The following is an 18,242-nucleotide window of genomic DNA, read 5'->3' on the forward strand; positions in this document are numbered from 1 at the left end:
GGCGGAAAAAATGCGGAAAGTTAAAACAGAAAGCAGAAGGGGGTTTGCAATCTTGATAAAATACACAGGAATCAGACAAGCAACATAGTAGACACACAATTAAAAAACATGGCGACAGTCTGGTTTCTGTTCGCAAGAGATAAAAAATCACACCCAGCGACAGTATGATGGCTGTTCGCTACACTCCCCAAAAGACACAACACGGAACACTCACTGTAAAAACTCACTGTTAAACACTGCACGAAAATGGCGGCACAAATATGACACTCCCGAGCCAAAGCAGATTGGGGGGGGGGGGGGAGGGACCTGGAGGAGGGGGAAAAACAAGGAGGGAGGAGAGGAAAAAACGATAAGGGGGGGGGGAACCAAGGAGGGAGAGGACTCATAAAGGGGGGGGGGGGAGGGGCAGGGCAGATGCGAGAGGGAATGGGAAAAGGCAGAGGGGGAAAATGCAAAAGGGGAGAGGAGGAGGCAGAGAGAGGGGAGGTGGGGAAAAAAGAGGATGGAAGGGGGGGAGAGGGAGCCTGGGAAAAGGACAGAGGAAAGGAGGGGGAGTGAGGATCATAGTTGATAGGAGGGATAAATGGAGGGAGAGAGGGCATCATCTGGGAGGGGGAGTTGATGGAAGCCACCTTGGGAAAGGAGATGAAGGATGTAGAGATGGAGGGTAGGGGGGACACAACAGTGAAGACGTGGCAGGGGGCGGGGATGGGAGAGGAGAGGAGCAACCAGGGGGTGAGGGGGATCAAGGCGGCAGGAGGTGTAGAGGATCCGAATATGTTCGAGGAATAGGAGCAGATGGGGGAAAGGAATGAGGTCATAGAGGATACGCGTGGGGGACGAGAGGCGTATAGGGAAGGCGAGACGGAGTGCATGACGCTCAAGGATCTGGAGGGACTTATAGAATTGGGGGGGGGGGGGGGGGGGCAGATATCCAGGCGGGACTGGCTGAGCGAGAGGCAGGCGCTTAAATGCTCTATCGGGGGCGCCGCCATTGGCTGCTGGAACCACATGTTCCACTGTGGCGCCCTCACTCTAACCGCCGCCACAGCTTACGGCGCGATGGTGGAGAGAGGTCTAGGGGTCTTCGACGTCCATGACGTCTGGCAGGGATTCAAATACCGCGGCGCGCGGTACCAGAGTTAGGGATTACAATTACAAATTACCTAAATTGGAACGACCATATATAATATTGTGAGTAGAGCAAACGAAAGACTGCGATTCATTGGCAGAACACTTAGAAGGTGCGACAGGTCCGCCATATTCTGGAGTATTCCTGTGCGGTGTGGGATCTGTATCAAGTGTGACTGACGCATGACATCGAAAAAGTACAAAGAAGGGCAGCTCGTTTTGCATTATCGCGGAATAGGGGAGGTAGTGTCACAGACATGAGACGTGAATTGGAGTGGCAATTATTAAAACAAAGGAGTTTTATGTTGCGACGGGATCTTCTCAAGAAATTTCAATCACCAGTTTTCACCTCCCATTGCGAAAACATTCTGTTGGCACGCACCTACATAGGAGAAATGATCATCACGATAAAATAAAAGAACTCAGGGCTCGCACAGAAAAATTTAAGTGCTCGTTTTTCCCGCGTGCCGTTCGAGAGTGGAACGGTAGAGAGACAGCTCGAAGGTGGTTCATTGAGCCCTCTGCCAGGCACTTTATTGTGAATAGCAGAGTAATCACGTAGATGTAGCTTGTGGTTCTGTCAATGGCTGTTGCAGAACTGTGCCGCAGATCCACTTTTCACTTGTACCGGTGAGGCAGGATTCACAAGAGATGGTGTTGTGGATTTCCATAACCAGCATGTATGGGTAGATGTAAATACCCGAGCAATTCACGAAAGACGGCATCAGCACCGATTCTCAGTCAACGTATGGGCAGGCGTACTTGGCGAGAGATTAATAGAGCCATACGTGCTGCCAAGAAGGTTAAGTGAGGCGCATTATCTGAACTTTCTCATTAATGTATTGCCCACCTTGCTGGAGGCTGTGTCACTGCACCAACAAATAAAAATGTGCTCCATGCATGACGGCGCACCAGCACACTTTCGTCGCAATGTGCGCGAACATCTGACGCAAAAATTTCTGGACCGCTGGATGGGTCGGGGGAGGGGGGGGGGGGGGACGACGACTCACCTAAGCCTGCTCGTTCTTCAGACCTCAATCCCCAAAAGTTCTGGTTATGGGGAAACTTGACGTAATTGGTGAACGCCACACCAAACAACGAAGTGCGGACAGTACAGAGTCCCGTCTTCAATGCGTGGCATCAGGTACAACAATAACCGGGTATACTTAGAAGGGTGATCCATTACTTACGCCCGGTGGGCAGAGGGGTGCATTCTTCTGAATGGACGCCACGTTGAACACCTCCTGTAAACACGTCTTTATCGTAGAAAACATGCATTTCCAGGCCGATGTTTACTCTACTCATCTCAGAAAGTACGCATTTCCGGACCAATATGTTTTGGACTTATTTTTCTTGTTTCAATGAGTACTACCACCTCTTAAAGTATTCGACACTCACGTATATATATTTCTTATTCGTAATTTATCTGTCGAATCTTTGCATTAGTTTTCAGTTTTGAATATATATATATATATATATATATATATAAATTTTGATAGTTTTACAGAGAATTTTTCGTCATTTAGAACTTCAATCTACACTCCGATTAAAATCATTTGGCAGCTGACATCTATCACTTGCCGGTACAGTGTTCCCACATCGGCTCCCGGCTACCGGTTGGTTAGTGGCAACACATAAACATGGTGGATCACTTCGCAAATGCTGTTAATGACTAACGACTGAGTTGCCGCCGCGAGGTATGACGGACGGAAATTGAAGGTATTCTGTCCACAGCTGATTTTAAGTGACCAATGAATGAAGTGCGGCAGACGACGCGCTTTATGGTCTTAAATTTAAATTCATGTCCTAATCACCACCTCGTGGTGTGTGATGTATTCGAGAGAACGGCGGTCATCTGTCTGTTGCAGTACTGAAATCACTATCGCATAGTTCGCGGCGATAAAAGCTAACCTACCTGTTACCAACTGTTCGTCTAAAATTGTGAGCCATATATTTGTGGCTATTACAGCGCCATATATCACAAAGCGAAAAAAGTGGTCCAACTAAAACATTCATATTTCATTACGTACTACACGAATATGTAACAAAAATGGGGGTTAATATTTTAAAAAAAACGCAGTTGATATTCGTTTGACCTATGGCAGCGCCATCTAGCGGGCCAACCATAGCGCCATCTGGTTCCCCCCTTCAAGCTAGAGGAGTTTCGTACTTCGTAGTTTTTTCGTTTGATGCTTATTTCGTGAGATATTTTGCCCGGTCACTATCAATGGACCACCCTGTATAGGCGTCGCCGACCGCAGCGCCGTATTCTTACATATCTTAGTATTTGTTGCGCATGCCTATACCAGTTTCTTTGGCGCTTCAGTGTAGTGTAGAAGAGGAGTAGCAATGGGCAGAATGGGCTGAGGCGTGAATTGTAAATTGTATCGGCTAGGGAGACGTATTGGGGTATTCAGTGCAGGCGCAGTCGCCGTAGTGCCAGTGTGCCGCAGCGGATAGCGAATCTGCCTAACAAGGGAACCTCCCCATCGCACCCCCCTCAGATTTAGTTATAAGTTGGCACCGTGGATAAGCCTTGAAAAACTGAACACAGATCAATCGAGAAAAAAGGAAGACGTTGTGTGGAACTATGAAAAAATAAGCAAAATATACAAACTGAGTAGTCCATGCGTAAGATAGGTAACATCTAGGATAGGATGAACTTAGGGGTGCTGTGGTCCCATGGTTAGCGTGAGCAGCTGTGGAACGAGAGGTCCTAGGTTCAAGTCTACCCTTCAGTGAAAAGTTTAAAAATTCCAGGACATTTTCAGATTTGCTTGGACATATGCAGGATTTGACGGTCTACACACGGAAAAATTTGAAAACGTTAAAAACATATGTCTTGACAGAGCACAGGGAAACGTGCGACTGTGAAACTGTTGCATTCATTTGTTGCAGTTTATGTGACAAACTCTTATGTTTTCATCACTTTTTTGCGAGTGATTATCACATCCACAAGAAACCCTAAATCGGGCAAGGTAGAAGAATCTTTTTACCCATTCGCCAAGAGTACAACTTAGGTGGGTCGACAACATATTCCTGTCATGTGACGCACATGCCGTCACCAGTGTCGTATAGAATATATCGCCGGCCAGCGTGGCCGTGCGGTTCTAAGCGCTTCAGTTTGGAACCGCGTGACCGCTACGGTCGCAGGTTCGAATCCTGCCTCGGGCATGGATGTGTGTGATGTCCTTAGGTTAGTTAGGTTTAAGTAGTTCTAAGTTCTAGGGGACTGATGACCTGAGTAGTTAAGTCCCATAGTGCTCAGAGCCATTTGAACCATAGAATATATCAGACGTGTTTTCCTGTGGAGAAACCGGTTGACCTAAGACCTTGCGATCAAATGTTTTCGGTTCCCATTGGAGAGGCACGTCCTTTCGTCTACTAATAGCACGGGTTTGCGGTGCGGTCGCAAAACACAGACACTAAACTTATTACAGTGAACAGAGACGTCAATGAACAAACGGACGGATCATAACTTTGCGAAAATAAAGAAACCAATTTTTTAATCGAAGGAAGAATTGAACCAAGGACCTCTCGTTCCGCAGCTGCTCACTCTAACCACGGGACCACAGCGCTCTTGAGCTCACACTATCAACGATGTTTCCTATCTTGCGCATGGACTACTTAGTATGTATATTTTGCTTATTTTTTTCATAGTTCCACACAACTTCTTCCTGATTTCTAGATTGAACTGTGTTCAGTTTTTCAAGGCCTATCCACTGTGCCGGCCGGAGTGGCCGCGCGGTTCTAGGCGCTACAGTCTGGAACCGAGCGACCGCTAGTTGGGTTTAATTAGTTCTAAGTTCTAGGCGACTGATGACCTCAGAAGTTAAGTCGCATAGTGCTCAGAGCCATTTGAACCTATCCACTGTGCCAATTTATAACTAAATCTGAGGGGAGTGCGATGGGGAGGTTCCGTTGTAAGAATCAGGAAACTCGGGTTCGAATCCCGGCGATGGTACGAATTTCAGTTTATAGATCCAGGCTACTTTTTTTTGGAAAATATTCGCTTTACTTGATGAACACATGTGTTCCGCTGCCCTTTCCCTTGTACTCACCAGAGCGTCGGTGGCGTTGTGGGGCGCGCAGGTGTCTGCGAGGTGGGCGGCGCCTCGGTAGGGGCCGACGGCGAAGTGGGGCGCGGCGAAGAGCAGCGAGCCGAGGCCCATGAGCGCCACCCCGGCGCCGAGCCAGCGCGGCTTGGAGGCGCCGGCGCGGCCCCCCAGGTAGGTGACGGGCACGAGGCACGCGAACGACGCGATGTCGTAGCCGCCCGCCACCAGACCCGACTGCGACGACCGCAGCCCGAAGCGCCGCTCGATCGTCGTGATCACCACGTTCACGAACCCGTTCACCACCATGCCTGCGAGCACAACACCCAAGGTACCGTACAAGTATCACTCCATACATATGAATAATTACCACTCTGTGTTCCAACAGAGGTGCCCAACCAAAGCAACTATCAATGCGGCCCAACAAGTGAGCATCTATCACGATAAAATATATACAGGGTGTTTATAAATGAATATCGGGGTTTTTAATGCCCTATAATATTTATTATATTAAACTTACAGTCATAAATGATATGTCAAATGAAAGAGCAATTCAAACAGTTTTACCATATTTAATGTGAGCACCATTTGTCAAACGGCACACATCAAGTCTATAGCCGAGTTCTTCCCAAACGTTGATAAGCGTGTCTCCAGTGATTGTAGCAACAGCTGCTTCAATCCGGTTTCTGAATTCAGGGAGGTCTGCTGGTAGCGGAGGCACGTACACACGATCCCTGATGAAGCCACAAAGGAAAAAATCGCATAGTGTTAGGTCTACATCTACATCTATACTCCGCAAGCCACCTCACGATGTGTGGCGGAGGGTACTTTGAGTACCTCTATCGGCTCTCCCTTCTGTTCCAGTCTCGTATCGTTCGTGGAAAGAAAGATTGTCGGTATGCCTCTGTATGGGCTCTAATCTCTCTGATTTTATCCTCACGGTCTCTTCGGGAGATATACGTAGGAGGGAGCAATATACTGCTTGCCTCCTCGGTGAAGGTATGTTCTCGAAACTTCAACAAAAGCCCGTACCGATCTACTGAGCGTCTCTCCTGCAGAGTCTTCCACTGGAGTTTATCTGTCATCTTTCGCGATTACTAAATGATCCTGTAACGAAGCGCGCTGCTCCCCGTTGGATCTTCTCTATCTCTTCTATGAACCCTATCTGGTACGGATTCCACACTGGTGAGCAGTATTCAAGCAGTGGGCGAACAAGTGTACTGTATACTTCCTTTGTTTTCGGATTGCATTTCCTTAGAATTCTTCCAATGAACCTCAGCCTGGCATCTGCTTTACCAACGATCAACTTTATATGATCATTCGATTTTAAATCACTCCTAATGCGTACTCCCAGATAATTTATGGAATTAACTGCTTCTCGTTCCTGACCTGCTATATTGTACCTAAATCATAAGGGATCTTTCTTTCTACGTATTCGCAGCACATCACACTTGTCTACATTGAGATTCAATAGCCATTCCCTGCACCTTGCGCCAATTCGCTGCAGATCCACCTGCATTTCAGTACAATTTTCAACTGTTACAACCTCTCCATATACCACAGAATCATACGCAAAAAGCCTCAGTGAACTTCAGATGTTATCCACAAGGTCATTTATGTATGTAATGCCGGGTGAACGTGGACTCCATACAAAGCAAGCCCTGTCACTCGGCCCCTTGCGCCCTATTGAGCGTTTGGGTACAGTGAAGTTCAACCAATCGCGTACTCCGCTATGCTAGTGAACATTTATAAGATTCTTGGTAAAACTGTCTGAGTTGCTCTTTCCCATTTGACATATTTGTAACTTAAGTTTAACGTAATAAATATTATCAACCGTTAAAACCCCGATATTCATTTATAAACAAAAAACAGTACAATTTTGGTTGTGTCAACTTATAATAAACTGAATATATTCAATTTGAAACTCCCGCCACACGATGCTATTCTCTCATTGGTCCATCCCGTTCTTAACAGTGCCGCCCGTGCTATAACTGAACCCTCAGTTTCGTTCTTAAAACCTGCTATGTTATCTTACGGCTACTTCAGTTGTAACTGCGACACTAGAGATTTAGAGACATCTAATAATATAAATTTATGGAAATTCTGTGTCATTTCTGAACAATAATTATGTCATCGTTATGGTCTTCAGTCCCAAGACTTATCTGATGCAGCTCGCCATGTTACTCTAACCTCTGAAAGCCTCTTCATCTCCGAGTAACTACTGCAACCTACATCCTTCTGAATCTGCTTAGCGTATTCATCTCTCAGTCTCCATCTACAATTTTTATCCTTCGCGCTTCCTTCCAATACTAAATTGGTAATACCTTGGTGCCTCAGAATGTGTCCTACGAATCGATCCCTTCTTCTAGTCGAGTTGTGCCACAAATTCCTCTTCTCCCCGATTCTATTCAGTACCTCTTCACTAGTTACGTAATCTCGTCATCTAATCTTACACTTTGTTGCCGCTACGGTCGCAGGTTCGAATCCTGCCTCGGGCATGGATGTGTGTGTTGTCCTTAGGTTGGTTAGGTTTAAGTAGTTCTAAGTTCTAGGGGACTTATGACCTCAGCAGTTGAGTCCCATAGTGCTCAGAGCCTTACACTTTGTTCTGTAGCACCATATTTCTAAAGCTTCTATTCTTTTCTTGTCTAAACTATTTATCGTCCATGTTTCACTTCTGTACTTGATGTTAACAAATTTATCTTCTTCAGCAACACTTTCCTTGCCATAGCCAGTCTACATCTTATATCCTCTCTACTTCGACCATCATCAGTTATTTTGCTCCCCAAATAACAAAACTCATTTACTACTCTAAGGGCCTCAATTCCTAATCTAATTCCCTCAGCATCACTTGTTTTAATTCGACTACATTCCATTACTCTTGTTTTGTTTTTGTTGATGTTCATCTGATATCCTCCTTTCAAGACACAGTCCATTCCGTTCAACTTCTTTTCCAAGTCTTTTGCTGTCTCTGACAGAATTACAATGTCGCCGGCAAACCTCAAACTTTTTATTTCTTCTCCATGTATTTTAATACCTACTCCAAATTTTTCTTTTGTTTCCTTTACTACTTGCTCCCTACACAGATTGGACAACATCGGGGGTAGGTTACAACCCTGTCTCACTTCCTTCATAACTACTGCTTCCCTTTCGTGCCCCTCGACTTTTATAATTGCCATCTGGTTTCTGTACAAATCGTAAATAGCCTTTCGCTCCCTGTATTTTCCCGCTTCCACCTTCATAATCTTTTTGACAGTAGTACTGATCATTCCAAGTAGATAGAAGTTAGAAATCTTCATGTGGATCGCAATTACCGTCAAAGTTTGCTATCTAACAGTACCGTAACTCTGTTATGACAGGTTTAATTTGATATCATATCTACTGCTACAAGTACGAACCACATCTGAACATGAATTTCGCTATAATGGGCTTCATTTAGTGTGCAATTTCTACTGTAGCAGGTGATTGGTACAAAGAGATGAGCTTTTGTTCAGTTTCTTCATTCGGCAGCCCACGGATTAGCTTCCTATGGGATTGAACCACCGTCAGTTCCAAGAATTCCTCAGAAGTTTAGATGATGAGTATGGTGATATCGTACATTTTACAGATTAAGGTTGCTCAGTCGTGACCAAATGTTAAAAAGGTTTTATAGCGTAATTAATGAAATCAAATCGTTCATCGTACCAAAGGCAACATCTGTGCCACAACTTGACGATACCTACAGAGTGGAAGATTTAGCATTTTAAGGTAGATTTGAATACTCATTTAGGTGACTTAAAACAATCATTTTCAAAGTAGGAACCTACACTGATGTCCAAAATTAAAGCAACAAACGGAAATTTTGCAAGGTTGTGTTTACTTTGTCACAAAACAGTATAAAAAGGTGATAGTAAAGTATAAACAATGTAAAGAATACACAACGTAAAAAACTACCATATGCATAACGGCAGACAGAAATGACTTTTTTTTTTGCCACCTTAACGGACTTGCACACACATACCGATTACTGGTTAATGTGCTCAGTACGGGTTGTTACCACCTCTGGCAGCAATACAGGCCTTTCGACGACGGGGCATGCTGCGAATAGTATCATTAGTCTCATGTTGAGCCAATAACGCCCATTCTTCCTGCAGAGCTACGCGCAAGTCTTGGAGAGTGGCTGGTGGGTGGTGAAGTGATGCATCCCGTCTTCCTAGTGCACTCCAGACGTGTTCTATGGGATTGAAATCGGGATAGCGACCAGGCCACGCCATGCGTGCAGTATCTCCTGTTTCCAAGAAAACATCAACAGCTCTTGCTCTATGAGGTCGAGCATTATCGTCTATCAATACGAAATTTGGGCCCGCACCAAGTCGCAACAACTGCACATGTGGTCCCAAGATCTCGTCACAATACCTGACAGCAGCTAAACCTTCCGATTCACTCATACAATTTCATGAAGAGCTATTCATGTGGTCAACTTAATAAATGCTCACAACATTAGGGATCCACCCCGATATCGTTCTCTTTCCATAATGTTTGAGTCCCGAAATCGTGTTCCACGTTGCCTCCAGATCCATTTGCGTCGACAAGCACACTCTCCAGACCAAATCGGCAATCGTCTGTGAGAAGAGCATTGGGTCACTGTTTGTCCGCCCAGGTGGTATGGTGACGACTCCACTCCAGACGTCCCCTTCTGTGAAGACGCATCTGAGGTACATATACAGCAGGTCTCCAACAATCAACGCCACTCTGCCGAAGCCTTCTGGGTAACGTTTGTGTCGATACAACATGTCCAGCGGACGCTGCGAAGTCAGATGCCAGTTGCCATGCAGTGCTAAGGCGGAACCATCGTGTCCTTACATCCAAATAACGGTCTTTATGGTATCACTCGTGGTCAGTCCCGCCCTGGTGTTTGGGGTACTGTTTCGGTCTCTAAAAATTGTTACACACCCGGGAAACAACGGAACTATTCTCTTAAGCCATATGGCCTCATCAGTTTGCGACTGTCCTGCTTCCATTCTTCTTATGTCCCTCCGCCACAGAGAGTCTGGTAGGCGTCTTCTTTGTGCCATTCTGCATTGTCGGTTGCTGTATACACAGCGACTGTGGATGTGGGACTACCCAGCAAACACTATCCTGTTTGACAGGTGCCCTGACGTCATCGCTAACATGGTTGTCCGTTGAGCGGAATGCCATGTTCCCTGGCAGAAGACGATTGTACGGACATCTTTTCACAGTTTGTATGATTATACAGTGAATTAGACACAAGACGGGGAAATAGCGGTTCGTTGCTTTACTTTTGGACCTCGTGTACTATCAGTACAATGTTTCAAACAACAGATGCATTAAAATGAAAATGAAATTATGGCAATGGCAAGTAAATGCAAACTTTTTCATTTCAACACGCTGGCCAAACATAATCCTATAGAGGGGATGAGATACACAGCCAATGATGCAAGAATTTCAAAATCGATTTCACTATTTTTGAAAACACAAAATTTTTGTATTTATGCGACACCTTTCGTAAACAATATAGACACGTTGCCTGAAGTTTCTCAGATGCAATGCATGGAGATGCAGTCTGACATCCAATTAAAAGAAACATTTTATCATGTATCTTTTTTCGGCTTTTGAAAATCACACCTGCCCATGGCGATGAAGACGACACGAACACCCAGTCCCTGAGCGGAGAGATATATATGTCGTTTTGTTTGGAAGCACGTACGTTTGTGAACAGTTATTTTCAACAGTGAAGCTAACAAAGAGCAAAAATATGACCAAAATCTCAGATGAACACCTTGGGAACACTCGGAGAATTGCCACTTTTTCGATCGAACGTTCCAGTTACTTCTCTACACAGTTGCCACTCCGACTTAGACATCTGTCGCAGCATGATACCAACTTTCCAACACCCTTGTGATAGAAAGCAGCCGCGTCTGCTTCCTGCCAGTTTCCTACGCTTGTCTGCAGCTCGCTATCTGTGTCAAAATGCTGTCGTCATAGCCAGGAGATTTTTAATTTGTTGGACTTTTGAATGTGTTCATACAGCTATCTCAATTCTGGAAAAGTTCTGCTACAGTTGATTTTGACAGTGAAAATGAAATGTTGTGCGGTGAGGGCCTCCCGGCGGGTACATCTGATCGCCTGGTGCAAGTGTTTTGAGGTGACGCCACTTCGGCGACTTGGGCGTCGATCAGGATGAAATGATGACGATGAAGACGACACAAACACCCAGGCCTTGAGCGGAGAAAATCTCCAATCCATCCGGGAATCGAACACCCCCCCCCCCCCCCCGGCATGACAGGCGCAATACAATTAAAATAATTAAATATAATTACAATAGTACATTAGCTTAAGCCATACCCTGGTACGAAGTTACACAACTTTAACAAAGCATATGTGTTGTTGTTGTTGTGGTCTTCAGTCCTGAGACTGGTTTGATGCAGCTCTACATGCTACTCTATCCTGTGCAAGCTTCTTCATCTCCCAGTATCTACTGCAACCTACATCCTTCTGAATCTGCTTAGTGTATTCATCTCTTGGTCTAACTCTACGATTTTTACCCTCCACGCTGCCCTCCAGTACTAAATTGGTGACCCTTGATGCCTCAGAACATGTCCTACCAACCGATCCCTTCTTCTAGTCACGGTGTGCCACAAATTTCTCTTCTCCCTAATTCCATTCAATACCTCCTCATTAGTTATGTGATCTACCCATTTAATCTTCAGCATTCTTCTGTAGCACCACATTTCGAAAGCTTCTATTGTCTTCTTGTCCAAAGTGTTTATCGTCCATGTTTCACTTCCATACATGGCTACACTCCATACAAATACTTTCAGAAACGACTTCCTGACACTTAAATCAATACTCGATGGTAACAAATTTCTCTTCTTCAGAAACGCTTTCCTTGCCATTGCCAGTCTACATTTTATATCCTCTCTACCTCGACCATCATCAGTTATTTTGCTCCCCAAATAGCAAAACTCCTTTACTACTTTAAGTGTCTCATTTCCTAATCTAATACCCTCAACATCACCCGACTTAATTCGACTACATTCCATTATCCTCGTTTTGCTTTTGTTGATGTTCACCTTATACCCTCCTTTCAAGACACTGTCCATTCCGTTCAGCTGCTCTTCCAGGTCCTTTGCTGCCTCTGACGGAATTACAATGTCATCGGCGAACCTCGAAGTTTTTATTTCTTCTCCATGGATTTTAATGCTTATTCAGAACTTTTCTTTTGTTTCCTTTACTGCTTGCTCAATGTACAGAGTGAATAACATCGGGGACAGGCTACAACCCTGTCTCAGTTCCTTCCCAACCACTGCTTCCCTTTCATGCCCGTCGATTCTTATAGTTGCCATCTGCTTTCTGTACAAATAGTAAATAGCCTTTCGCTCCCTGTATTCCGGTATAAAACAAATTTTACATCCACAGTATGCTAAATCAAGTAAACAAGTCGAATATTTAAAAAAAAAAGTTCAAATGTTTGTGAATTCGTTAAAGGACCAAACTGCTGAGGCACCGTTCCCTAGGCTTACACACTACTTAAACTCACTTGTGTTAAGAACAACACACACACCGATATGCCCGTGGGAGCATTCGAACCTCCGGCAGGAGGGGTCGCGCAATTCGTGACATGACGTCTCAACGCCGCGCAGTGACGAAAATTTAACACAGGAAACACAGAGTAGTATGCTATAAAAGTCATACTGGTAACACAATAAATAGCCAGCAATCCCTGTGAGCAAAGAGCTCGAAATCAGAGGGAGCCAAGTTCGGTTCAAAAATAGTTCAAATGGCTCTGAGCACTATGGGACTTAACTTCTGAGGTCATCAGTCCCCTAGAACTTAGACCTACTTAAACCTAACTAACCTAAGGACATCACACACATCCATGCCCGAGGCAGGATTCGAACTTGCGACCGTAGCGGTCACGCGGTTGCCGGCCGAAGTGGCCGTGCGGTTAAAGGCGCTGCAGTCTGGAACCACAAGACCGCTACGGTCGCAGGTTCGAATCCTGCCTCGGGCATGGATGTTTGTGATGTCCTTAGGTTAGTTAGGTTTAACTAGTTCTAAGTTCTAGGGGACTAATGACCTCAGCAGTTGAGTCCCATAGTGCTCAGAGCCGGTCACGCGGTTCCAGACTGTAGCGCCTAGAACCGCTCGGCCGCCCCGGACGGCGCCAAGTTCGGGCTGTATGGTGGACGATCGAACTGTTCCCATCGAAAACGCTGCAGAAACGTCATTGTTGCACCTGCAGTGTGAGACCGAACATTTTCATGAAGAAGGAAACGCATGACAGTTACGTTATGTGGGGTACATGATATCAGGCAAACCCCCCCCCCCTCCCACCCCACCCTACCCGCCCCCCTCAACAGGCACTTCACACATTGCTTTGCAAGCATCTTTACGTGCTCACTGTGCGCTCAGAATTGAAAAGTGCGACGTGACGCGATCGACGGACATACTAGACATATTGTGCAACACATCTGCCCAAAGCTTTATCGGTTTATCATTGTGGTGTTAATATTTCGACCGATCAGAGCAAGAAACCTCGTGTCTATGTATAAAGAGCGACCATAAAATTTCCGTTCGAAGGCCACACCTGCCCCTCACAGCATTTACATCCGCGCATCAGCGTCTCGCTGGGTTTGCATATACGCCGCGGCAACACCATGAAACGGAAATATTTTAATCGCCCTTTATGCAAGATGCAATGGGAAAAAGTGGTACCTTGATATGTAGAAACATCAGTGTGCTGGTTGCTTTTTCCTCTACATCAAACAGTCTTCCCACAAACACGAAACATAATTTACTACCACATACGTAACTGCACCTCCAAGGTGGACTACGCCTCTCAGTGTAGACTAACCGTTTTGCGTTCATGCATCCATACTTCAACACCTGGCCTCCTGGCCAAAGGAAAATAAGCATTAATAGCCAGCTCTTGCCACATCTACTTGAAGGTACTGCTCAACCTATAAACATCCGAATGGTTTTTTTTTTTTTTTTTTTGAGTCGTCAGTCTTCTGACTGGTTTGATGCGGTGCGCCACGAATTCCTTTTCTTCGCCAAACTCTTCATCTGAGAGCTGCACTTGCAACCTACGTTATCAATTATTTGCTGAATGTATTCCGATCTCTCCTTTCCTCTACAGTTTCTGTCTTCTACAGCTTCCTTTAGTACCATGCAAGTCAATCCCTAATGTCTTAACAGGTGTCCTATCATCCTGTCCCTTCTTGTCAATGTTTTCCACATATTCCTTTTCTTTCCAATTCTCCACAGAACCACCTCCACCTAATTTTCAACATTCGCATGTACTGATGCAACGTTGTTCAGTACACCAATAAAAATATCTGTACTTACACTTGTTACGAGCTGTGTATCTTTGTAGAACTTCGTTTCTAAAACGGGTGCGAAGTAGCAGCTGCCGACCTCGCTTAGAAACGTTATTGCTTAAAACCGCAATTAATGAGCCACTTAAAGGCATTAATTGTCACCCCCACTGAACTCTCCCCCATTTCCTCTAACTTTGCTGTTGTGCGACATTAATAGCGTTGTATAAACACTAATGTTACGAATAAGGGCTGGAAAGCTGCCTCGGACACCTCAGGACAGTAAAAAGGGCGTCAATTTTGGCCGTTAAGCGAAGGGGAACACCACAGTCCCTTCAGCCTGTCGCCAGTGGTCCCGAACACTATACGCCTCCATTGCCATCGGCATTACTTGGCGCGCGTTTAGAGGCGCCATGTCACGGACTGCGCGACCACTCCAGCCGGAGGTTCGAGTCCTCCCTCCGGCATGGGTGTGTGTGTTGTTCTTAGCATAAGTTAGTTTAAGTAGCGTGTAAGTCTAGGGGCCGACGGCCTCAGCAGTTTGGTCCCCTAGGAATTCACACACATTTGAACATTGGGCACAACTTAGCCACGTTTTGCCAACTGTAGAGGATGCCTGTCACTGGCTCGTATTAGAGAAGAGTCGGTAGCGATTCTTTCAGTTCACTCCCACACGTGTTGCTGCTGGAGCCAGATGGTGCGGGCCTGGCCGCCAAACTCCTAAAACATGCGCTTTATTGAGCGTATCTGTGATGCCTTCCAACGTGCTGTTCAGAAGAGATCTCCTCCCGCTCATGCCCTTACAGATTTATGGACAGCCCTGCAGCATTCAAGGTGTCTCTTCCCTCCAGCACTACTTTAGACATTAGTCGAGTCCATGCCACGTCGTGCCGCAGCACTTCTGCGTGCTTGCTGGGCCCGTAAAATTCGAACCGCGAGACCATGAAACGACCATCATGCCGTTGTTCTCTCTCATTTTGTCTCAACTTTTGGCAGGGGTTAGTCGAGTTACGTGACAGTCCGTGGTTCGTCTCCGCCGCCGGTATGCGGACACGTAAGCTGCTTCCATGAAGTGAGACGTCTTCACCTCTCTACTCTCTCTTGAGGCATACTCAGTCGTTTCCTCTCGGTTGAGACTCTTCGTAATGTGATCACTAGGATGTCCACCTGCAGTTATGCTATGTGCTGCCTCTGGTTTTTCTTCTTTCCGACGTGTGTGTTCGCTCCTCGTAATGGCTCTGAGCACTATGGGACTCAACTTCTAAGGTCATCAGTCCCCTAGAACTTAGAACTACTTAAACCTAACTAACCTAAGGACATCACACACATCCATGCCCGAGGCAGGATTCGAACCTGCGACCGTAGCGGTCCCGCGGTTCCAGACTGTAGCGCCTTTAACCGCTTGGCCACACTGGCCGGCGCTCCTCGTAATGTTTTATTCAATTTCGGAGCACCCTTTGTACACAGCTAGGTGCTAATATAAAACAAGTGAACATGGTTCTGATACACCAAAGCTGTACTGTTGTCGAAATTCCGTAATAAACTTCAAGCAACAGTTTTTCAGTGAAATCTTTATCTTATTACTGTATTCAGTAGTGGCGGTAGGGAGGAGTTACCCGGTCCTTGCACGACTTGGCCACAAACAGTAAAGCAATTACGGGACACGAACACCTCCTGTAAGTAGACTAGCAATTCCGCACTGCCAGTGCAAATAGAGCAAAGACTTAATCATACTAGTTGCTCAGTTATCAGTTACCTAATCGAAGCGATTCTTTCCTCCTCTCACCTCCGCCCGCGTCTTCTGTCTTCTTCTATTTATAAATGTTACATACTGAAGTCCTCCACCGCGGTTTCCGTCTCTATGTTCTGGCTAATCTCAGAAACTACTATAATACAGGGTGATTCAAAAAGAATACCACAACTTTAGGAATTTAAAACTCTGCAACGACAAAAGGCAGAGCTAAGCACTATCTGTCGACGAATTAAGGGAGCTATAAAGTTTCATTTAGTTGTACATTTGTTCGCTTGAGGCGCTGTTGACTAGGCGTCAGCGTCAGTTGATGCTAAGATGGCGACCGCTCAACAGAAAGCTTTTTGTGTTATTGAGTACGGCAGAAGTGAATCGACGACAGTTGTTCAGTGTGCATTTCGAACGAAGTATTGTGTTAAACCTCCTGATACGTGGTGTATTAAACGTTGGTATAAACAGTTTACAGAGGATGGGTGTTTGTGCAAAGGGAAAAGTTCTGGACGGCTCGACTCGCAGAGCTAGCAGAGAGCTGCAAATTCCACAATCAACTGTATGGAGAGTCCTATGAAAAAGGTTAGTTATGAAACCTTATCGTCTGAAATTGGTTCAAACACTGTCTGCAGCTGATAAGATTAAAAGAATCGATTTCTGTGATTTTATCCTTGCTCAAATGGAAACAGATGAATCTTTCGTTTCAAAGATTGTGTTTAGTGATGAAGCATCTTTCCACACTAACGGGAAAGTCAACCGTCACAATGTCTGTATATGGGGCACTGAGAATCCGCGGGAAACAACTCAGTATGAACGTGACTCGCCTAAGGTGAACGTTTTCTGTGCCATTTCAGCCAATAAAGTTTTTGGTCCCTTTTTCTTCGAAGGTGCTACTGTAACTGGACTACAGTATCTGGAGATGTTAGAGAATTGGCTGTTCCCTCAGCTCGAACAAGAAGCACAACAATTCATACTTCAGCAGGATGGAGCGCCACCACATTGGCACTTATCTGTCCGTAACTACCTGAACGTCAACTACCCGAGGCGATGGATCGGCCGCCAGGCAGTCCGTGACAGAGCACTTCATCACTGGCCTCCAAGAAGCCCTGATCTTACCCCCTGCGATTTTTTTTTATGGGGGTATGTTAAGGATATGGTGTTTCGGCCACCTCTCCCAGCCACCATTGATGATTTGAAACGAGAAATAACAGCAGCTATCCAAACTGTTACGCCTGATATGCTACAGAGAGTGTGGAACGAGTTGGAGTATCGGGTTGATATTGCTCGTGTGTCCGGAGGGGGCCATATTGAACATCTCTGAACTTGTTTTTGAGTGAAAAAAAACCTTTTTAAATACTCTTTGTAATGATGTATAACAGACGGTTATATTATGTTTCTTTCATTAAATACACATTTTTAAAGTTGTGGTATTCTTTTTGAATCACCCTGTATTTCATAGGCGTTTGGAGTGATTTCTCGTGGCAATGATAGGTGCTACAAGCTCGTCAGCTAGAAAGGAGGCGGTGCCTTGTGGGAAAAACAGTAAAGTAACAGGCATCGAAAACCAGACAGTCAGGTGGATAAGATGTAACCGGATTGACTTCCCTACCTAACTCCTGTATAGAGTTTTTTGTCAGTCTAGTAGAATTCGGGCGGGCGTTATCATGGAGTAGCATCACTTCACACAGTCTTCCTGGTCGTTGTTCTCGTATTGCTTCTGCAACACGTTTCAGTTGCTGACAGTAAATGTCAGCAGTGATGGCTACGTCTCGGGGAAGCGACTCGTAGGACACCGTACCGTCACTGTTCCACCAGACGCACAACATTAGTTGCTGCTTTGTTTGTGCTCAGGCATTCCTGTCTTTTGCTTATGCTAGCATAAAGACACCATTCCGCGTCACCAGTAACGATAAAGAATGGGAATGGTCGCTGTTGTTCACGACCCAATTGATGACGAGCAAGCAGAGATGCACATGGGGCAACCAGCTGATTTTT

At 45.5% G+C, this 18,242-nt stretch overlaps 1 protein-coding gene across 2 annotated transcripts in view; it reads right to left on the reverse strand.

Moving 5' to 3' along the window:
• Nucleotides 1-18,242, reverse strand: part of LOC124594925 (solute carrier organic anion transporter family member 4A1) — a 539,939-nt gene that overhangs the window by 304,788 nt on the left and 216,909 nt on the right. For both annotated transcript variants that reach the window (XM_047133418.1, XM_047133417.1), the window contains exon 2: nucleotides 5,193-5,497. In XM_047133418.1, the coding sequence (XP_046989374.1) occupies nucleotides 5,193-5,497 (305 nt within the window). The remainder of the gene's footprint in view (nucleotides 1-5,192; nucleotides 5,498-18,242) is intronic.

This window comes from Schistocerca americana, chromosome 2 (assembly GCF_021461395.2).
Source record: "Schistocerca americana isolate TAMUIC-IGC-003095 chromosome 2, iqSchAmer2.1, whole genome shotgun sequence".
Lineage (NCBI taxonomy): Eukaryota > Metazoa > Arthropoda > Insecta > Orthoptera > Acrididae > Schistocerca > Schistocerca americana.